The sequence below is a fragment of the Paramormyrops kingsleyae genome, chromosome 18 (assembly GCF_048594095.1).
Source record: "Paramormyrops kingsleyae isolate MSU_618 chromosome 18, PKINGS_0.4, whole genome shotgun sequence".
Taxonomy (NCBI): domain Eukaryota; kingdom Metazoa; phylum Chordata; class Actinopteri; order Osteoglossiformes; family Mormyridae; genus Paramormyrops; species Paramormyrops kingsleyae.
The window spans coordinates 18,325,213-18,333,493 of NC_132814.1; the positions used below are offsets into that span (position 1 = coordinate 18,325,213).

The window sequence follows — 8,281 nt, forward strand, 5'->3', positions numbered from 1 at the left end:
TTCAATTTCTAAATTCTGTAAAAAATAATTAAAAAAAAACTATTGCAGAATATGAATATCATACTTTAGAATATCTGCCACTTCTTGATAATTTTATCCAAATGTCGCTATATAAATATGTTCATTACAAATTTAGCGTCTATTATATTTTACGTACATTAAACTTTTATTATTAATCTATGCGTGTTGGGATTTGCAGATATTAAAATACATTTTAGACACCCTACGCGAAAAACGCTTCCCGTATTTGTGCCACTGTGACGCCTGCGGTGTGCGCATGCGCTTGCAGAGAGGAAGCAGCTCGGAAGTGTTATCTCCAACATTGCTACAGTCTTTCAATTGGTAATATTTACAGCAACCTGCATTATTTGCTGTAAGTCGACTTGTTTTAAAGAGAAAAACACTATTGCCGCAGCTTGGTGAAATTCAGTTTGGAGACGAAGGTGGCAATCTTGATGAGTGACTGAATTCGGTTTTTACAGTAAGAGGGGAGTAAAATCCAACGGTGTAGGGATGAGCTTCTTTGGTTTTGGTCAAAGTGCAGAAATAGACATAGTCCTGAATGACGCTGAGACAAAAAAGAAAGTGGAGCACAAGACAGAAGATGGCAAAAAGGACAAGTATTTTCTTTTCTACGATGGCGAGACAGTGTCTGGGAAAGTAAACGTGACGCTCAAAAATCCAGGGAAAAGATTCGAACATCAGGGGATCAAGATCGAATTCATTGGGCAGATTGGTAAGTGGCATTCATATATATATAGGCCCATTTGCAGAGAGCTGTCGGAGGCCACGATGAATGCGGGGACGATGTGTTGCATTTTTAAGTGGCCCGATAAGAACTGCAACAGCGCTGAAGGGGGCAAATGAAAAACCCACAGCTAGATGCGTATAAACGTGGTGAATTTCCAACTGCACTACGTTTATTATTTTTTTGGGGGGTGGAATTGAGACGTGCATACATTCATGAGTAGGGCTGATAATGAAACTGACTTAAGTCTCGTGACCAGCTCGAGCGTTAATTTGCGCTAGAAGGAAGGAAGGAAGGAAGAAAGCAACGGCCCAGTCGCATAAACTTGCGGGGAAACACCAGACAGCGGAGCTTCCCTGCAACGTGCACATGCATCTTAGGCTTAGATGGAGGTAGACCAACAGACAGCTATTTCTGCATTAATTTGTCTGAGTATGACTGCGGCACCATTCCCTTATCTACGGGCCCGTCACTGCAAAGCAACGCCACAACGTCGGTTTATGAGTGTGGATATTAATAAGTGCTTCAGATCGCGTTTATCTTACTGCTTAATTAATCCTTGCTAAAACGCATTCAAAGATTGACGAGCGCTGTCATGTTTTGACAAAAACGATAATCATTAGGTTCAACAGGTACTAAAGAACACAAGGAATCTATTGAAATGTGTAGCTTCACAGGTCAACTGGTGTCTTATAGTTTGCTGTGTTTTGATACCTGGGTACAAAGAAGAATAATGAACAAAGATAATTAATGTAATTAGCTCAGTTTGTTTTGATGAGTGATGCCAGTGTCGGTTTTAAAACCACATTCAGTATTTTTTTTTATTAAATATGGCCTATAAGTGAGCTTTTTACGTCTCCCCATGAAAAAATCTCACTTCTACTAAATTACATGGAAACAGTCTCAGTTGTTTTGGGGAACTGAAAAAAACTGCACTGTGCCAGGTAGCTATGAGTTGTTCTGCATCTTGCCTTTTGGGGTCAATATGGAGTGACCGCTCCTGTCTCCACAGAGCTGTACTATGATCGAGGGAACCACCATGAGTTTGTGTCTCTAGTTAAAGACTTGGCACGGCCTGGTGAGCTCACACAGTCCCAGACCTTTGATTTCGAGTTCACGCATGTGGAAAAACCGTACGAGTCCTACACCGGCCAGAACGTCAAACTACGGTAAGCGCCATGCTCACTCTCTTTCACCTCCACCTGCATTTTCCAGGGGCTTCATTTAATAGTATTGTGTTAGACATGTGGCAAGATAAAATCTGGCCTCATTTTCCTATACCTGGTTATATGAGCCAATTAACTTTATGCACATAGAAGACTCTGTCAGTGTTTCTGAGGGCAGCAATACGCAGGAGAAGGTAATGAGAGGCCTTTGCATGATCTCATACACCAGACTGTGTTGTTTCTAAATTTATCATTTAGCGCAACTCCTTTTAGCTAGCCTGGTAAGCTGGTAATGACACCTTGATTGAGCCCATGTTACAAAAGATTTGTCCTGCTGACATAATTAAATGACAAGCAGAAAATGAACCTTGCGTATCGTTTTGGTAATGCCAAAGTCAGACCGAAGCTTTGCAGTCCACGATCATTTTTGCGCAAGGATTTTTCATGGTTTTCATCTTCGTTGTGGATGTTTTGGATGCTCTAGGTATTTTTTAAGGGCCACCATCAGCAGGAGACTCAATGACATCACCAAGGAGATGGACATTGTGGTACATACACTCAGCACATACCCCGAGCTGAACTCCTCCATCAAGATGGAAGTGGGAATTGAAGACTGCCTGCACATTGAGTTTGAGTACAACAAATCTAAGTAAGACAGGAACTACATTACTTTAAAATGTTTGTTCTTTTTGTTGTTGTTGCTGTTTCGAACTTAAAATACTTGCTATTCTAAAGTTAGTAACTGAAAAGTGGAACTTAAAACTACAACTAACATCACTGCATCGTCAACCCAAATTTCTGTTCTCTGTTTTTATTTATTTCATTTTTTAAACTTGTCCACACAATGGTATATTCCAGTCTGGAAAATAAAATAACCACCCAATAATAAATTATTTCTTTTTTGATGTGGGGAAAAACAACTGCAGGTACCACCTAAAAGATGTCATAGTGGGGAAGATCTACTTCCTTTTGGTACGGATTAAAATTAAACACATGGAGATCGACATCATCAAACGGGAGACAACGGGCACCGGTCCCAACGTATATCATGAAAATGACACCATCGCCAAGTATGAGATCATGGATGGAGCACCAGTAAGAGGTAATGAACAGTTGCCCTTTCTTATTTCTCAGAGTCAAGTTACAAAACATAAACAAATGTGTTGATTATAGGGCTGCACGATATGCCCACAATTTGGTAAGCAGATTAGTAATGTGCCTAAAATATTAATGAGATGCGTATTGAGACACCCAAAAGTCAGTAGTCTATATAAATTCGACATATCCTTATGTTTATTAAATGTGGTTTGTGGAGGACGCCACAATGTTTTGGTAAATCATGGAAGCGAAAAGCACTGAAGTGGCGGTGAAGAAAGGTGGAGCTCTGCTCTTCTGAAAGAGGAGATATTGTGGATAAACAAGGTAAAAGACCGTGGTGGTACTTTTCGCAGTTTAAAGTCCGACACGTTAAACATAAGGATGCGCCGGATTTATATAAAATGATACATGTAAAGTCCTGGTGATTATTGCAGATGCACCATATAATCGTGATGTGGGATCGTGCAGCCCTAGTTGATGATTAGAAAATGCTCCACCAGGAAACATGAAAAGCATTAGCTTTGTGGAACAAGGGTGCATATAAATGTTTTTGATGGTCATTCTTTTTCATGCTAGGGTGCCATAATTGTTAAAGGTTACACTGAAATGGATTATGTATGAAATGAGTTGCATTCTTGCAGTAACTGTACAAGACCTTTTTTGTGCTTTTCTTTTTTATAATTTTGTGTTCTACATAAAAAAAGAGATTCTTTGACATTTACACTTTAAATGAAAAAAGAATGAAAGGGCAATGTAACAGTATAGAATTATATCAGTCCATAGCACCTGCTCATGTAGTACATGGTAGATGATATGGAGAAACCGTGTAAGCATGTTTTTCTGAAAAGGGGAAAGATAGAATGTGTTCAATTATTCCTGCTAATATATTTATTTCAGGTAGCAGCATTTCAGCACGGGAGTCTGTGCTGTGCATCAAAAAACATTTACAGAAGCCCGAGAAGTTTAATTCTTCATGACAGTGCCAAATCGAACGTCCGGCGTGTGTGCGGCTGAGACCCCGGTACCCTATTGAATTCACCACGTCTTTCTTTCTTTTCTTTTTAAGGGGAATCCATCCCTATTAGGCTCTTCTTGGCTGGCTATGAGATGACCCCCACCATGCGAGACATTAATAAGAAGTTCTCTGTGCGCTACTACCTGAACCTGGTGCTGATAGATGAAGAGGAGAGGCGTTACTTCAAACAGCAGGTATCGCTCTGGTGATGCAGGTCCACATGGAAAAGGCTCGACATGTTTTTGGATCTCTATCATGACCAGCTTTAGGGAAGACCAGATGTCAGTAGCTGGATTCTTTGGGCTTCTGTGCTACAGTTCAGTAACGCTTATAACAGCTGGTTTGAGTAGTTCCCGTCGAAATAACGGAAATCCGGAATCCTTTACAAAAAAGCAAATCCAGCATGTTCCTTAAGTCTTGTGGTCTGGAGTCGGACACGTTTCATGTCATTAGGGCTTCCCAACCTTTCCATGACCGTGGACCAACAAATGTTCTGCAGAAATGTCACTGATCAGTAAAGCTTGTCGTTCAGGATGTGGGGGGAACTTAACCGAGCCCTCCCCCAAACTGGGGGTTGGGAACCCGTATAATAGAATAGAATCCAGAAGATGCTACTTGTCCAGTTGTTGTGGGGCTTATTGCAAAATCTCCGAACGACAAGAATTGTATGTAAGCACATTGGTGAAGCGTCCGTCCTCCCTCCTGCAGGAGATCACCCTCTGGAGGAAAGGGGACATCGTGAGGAAGAGCATGTCCCACCAGGCCGCCATTGCCTCACAGCGCTTCGAGGGCTCGGCCACCGCAGAGAAGGCTTTAGCCCAGGCCAAGGAGGACAGCAATTGAGTCCCTCTGCCCAATCCACCAGCTCCTTAGGAAAACGGGACTCTGTGTCTGTGTGTGTGCTGGTGAGTGCGTACGTAACGGCAGCGCCGCGGGGGGGCGTCGCCCAGCCCCCAGAAATTACCGCCAACCATGGTGTGAAAAGCCTCCCTTTTAATTATGGCTAAAGAGATTGGAGAGGCTGAGGAAGGACTGGGTTCATGCTATGGGAACAAACGCAAAAGCTGTGTTACAGTTTAATATTACTTTTCTTTAGTTTTTAAATCATCGTGTCGGGAATTTTTCCAATTGGCTGTTTCCATCATTGACAAGCTACGTGGCTTTTTTTTTTTTTTTTAATCAAGTGTGCTTATTCCAGTGGTCATTTTAACCTTTAGTGTTTTTGTACGTCAGTGTAATGACCTGCGATTCCTTCCCCCTGAACACTAATCAAATTTAGCAAAAAAAAAAAAAACATTGGCTAATGCAGGCATTTTGTTTTGCATTCCTTTTCCTGTTTTCTTCCTTAAAGATGTCTTTGTGTGCGACTTTGTCATATTGATGTGGATCATCACCAGATGGCAGCCTGTACTGCACTTTCGTTGTCCAGTGCTTTGAAGTACAACATAGAATATAAACTCCAGTAGCTCCTTTTCACGTATAAAGACTTCAGTTATAACTGCATTTCTTTGCCCGACCTGAAATTTGAAAGCTTCTGCTAAGCTGTGACTTGGGGCTGGGGTGTGTTTTTAACGGCTGTTTTTGCTAATTGGTATAAATAATATACATACCTGTAGTTTAGATCAGTGATTCTCAACCTGGTTGTCATGGACCCCAAGACAGTTCACATTTTCGCTCCGGGAGCTGGGAGGGAGCAAAAACGTGGACTGTCTTGGGGTCCATGACAACCAGTTTGAGAAACACTGGTTTAGAGGACTATGGCTAAGATGCGTGACCATCTCAGACCATTCCAAAATGAAAGTATTTGCATATACATTAGGGTATTACAGTACTGTCTGTCATCTTCTAGTACCATGCCTTCATTTTCATTACGACATTTTTTTAAATTCATATCATACACACACTTAGTTTCTATTTTAAGCTGAAGGAAGGCCAAAATGGGGGGGGGGGATTATTGGTAAACAATTAACCATTTGCTTTATTTTTCATGGTTCTCTGTGTTTTTTTGTTTTTTTTTTTATCAAAAATGGGGAGGTAATCATCAGTATTATAACTATGTATACTGTTTTAAATATAGATATCCACACGCGTAAACAAAGGCTACAAAGCATGCAGCTGCGGACTACATATGTGACATTCCCTAGTGAACTAAAACTCAGATCCCATGCAGCTGTCTTGTACCCGTGTGGTGATTCCGGAGAACCTCAAAGCGCAGACATGTCTGTTGCTCTCTGTGTTTCTCTTCGTCTTGAAAATCATATCCGATGTTGAAGCTACTCCTGTGTTGGCATCTGTTGTACTGCAGTGCCTGAGTGAGAGCAGCTGCCACAACTGTGTTCTCATTTTGAAGCTTGAAACATGTCAGACGTCGGAATCACCCGCCTCAATTAAGTCTAAAACTCATGATGTCAAAGCAAAATTTATATATATTTAACAAAAATGTGAGCAGTTAGGTTTTGCGCCAGAGAAGTGAAGATAGACTGTTTGGCTTTGTTTAGTTGTTTGTTTGTTGATTTTGTTTGTTGCTGGTGTCAAACGGCTGCTGTGGAATTTACATTCCATTCATTTTGCAACAAAGGGGGATAACGTTTGTCTCAATTCTGCCAGTAACCAGATGCTATACTTTACTAACCACCCAGACCTTTCAACTTGAAGTCTATCCAACATGGACTGTTTTGTGTCTTTCAGCTACTCCACTGGCCTGTATAGTTAATTTAATTTGACTGTGTGTATTCAGAAGTAGTAGTGTGATTATTATACCAGCACATAACATAACACTGTCTGATCTGCGTGGACTGACGTACAGCATTTTATTTCCTCTTTACTTAAAAAGTTCTCTGGGGATAGAGCAGATATGAAGTCTTTAAACTAATTATCACGTGTCAAACTAGAATTGTCACCTCCCAATAACCTATAGGTGTCATCTGTTTAACGAATAGAAATTTAAAACTGGAAGTAAGGTGTGGACTCAAGTACTCATGTACATTTTTTAAAATGTTTCCTTGCGTACTATTTTTAAAAACAGTTCAGTTCTTTGTTCTCTGCTTGGCAGTAGGTTGAATTAGTCTCCTAATGTTATATATTGTGCAGAAAAGACTGCTTTTAAATGGCATTAGACACATACCTTTTTATGATTATATATGATGAATGTTATACGATTATATGAATATATATATATATATATTTACAGAGTTGTAGGTATATATGATTTAATTAACATCTAAAAGAGCCAGCTTTAAGGTACCAGGCAGTTTGTGAAAGGGAATCTCACCACACGCGTATTTGACTAATAGAACCTTAGATCTCAACACAGGACATAAGTACACTGCTTTTTTGTTCCTCAGTTAGTTGTATTTTGCGTCTCTGTATTTTAAATTGTTTTTAATCCCTTTTCTTTGATTAAAAAGAGAACTGTCAAAATGTGTGTCCCTGAACCGGTTCCTTTAGCCATGATAATGCGTCTGTGTTTCTTCACTTCTCTGTGGTTCCTGTGTACACAGTTCATCGGAAATATCCTGGCTCAACCGTCAGTCGCCACAGCGGTGACAGGCCTGTCCCCAGCGTGAACCTTCAGTACCACAGTTTCAGTTAATAGCAACAATCCTTGTCTAGATTAGTAAACCATTACCAAACATTTTCTACGGTGAATATCAGTGTATATGAGCAGAATCTTTTTTTCCCCCACGTGTAAATGACTGACTGGCCATCATCGTAAACCTAGTAGATAAACCTAAAAGATCAAAAACAATGTTTATATGTCGTGTACAACAATGTCCGTCTCGGATCTGAAACTTAAAACTGAAAGTTAAACTCAGTGTTTTTAAGCACAGAGCTACCAGTATTAACCTGAATTATGTTTTATACACCAATAATCTGAGGATTAATCAGTTGCAATTTTGGGATCAAGCTTACGTCACTGGTTATGATTAACCATGATTAACTTGGATTCATGAAGATCTGACTTGACTCTATGATAAACCATTACGCCTTCTATTCATTGTGAACAGGCTGTAAGTCATTCAAACACACTCCCTTCCCTTAGCTTTTTCCGTGTTACTTTGACTTCTGAGCCTCTCAATAAACTTTGCTTGTAACTTCATGTTTGGGGGTAGATGGGAGTTTCAGGTGCATTATGGGTAGCCAGCAGGGGCTCACCAACACTCAAGCCACGCATTTGTCCGGGGTCACCACACTGCATGTAAATTTGACATCCTCCTTATTCAGGATATGCCGACACAGCATTTTCTGCTAGCC

The 8,281-nt window shown here is 40.5% G+C and overlaps 1 protein-coding gene across 1 annotated transcript; it reads left to right on the top strand.

Moving 5' to 3' along the window:
• The first annotated feature begins 277 nt into the window (after window positions 1-277).
• On the top strand, window positions 278-5,012 carry vps26bl (vacuolar protein sorting 26 homolog B, like). Its single transcript, XM_023813619.2, has 6 exons — window positions 278-736; window positions 1,761-1,917; window positions 2,399-2,563; window positions 2,841-3,016; window positions 4,079-4,221; window positions 4,736-5,012. Exons 1-6 carry the CDS (start codon window positions 514-516, stop codon window positions 4,868-4,870), a joined length of 999 nt encoding a protein of 332 aa, XP_023669387.1. The 5' UTR covers window positions 278-513; the 3' UTR covers window positions 4,871-5,012.
• Window positions 5,013-8,281: the final 3,269 nt, after the last annotated feature.

What these genes read in the sequence shown, in the direction of transcription:
- vps26bl (XM_023813619.2), top strand. Translation starts at nt 514, where the DNA reads ATGAGCTTCTTTGGTTTTGGTCAAAGTGCAGAAATAGACATAGTCCTG. An exon ending in GGCCAGAACGTCAAACTACG is followed by an intron (nt 1,918 to 2,398) that starts GTAAGCGCCATG and finishes TGGATGCTCTAG; the next exon opens with GTATTTTTTAAGGGCCACCA. An exon ending in GGATGGAGCACCAGTAAGAG is followed by an intron (nt 3,017 to 4,078) that starts GTAATGAACAGT and finishes TTTCTTTTTAAG; the next exon opens with GGGAATCCATCCCTATTAGG.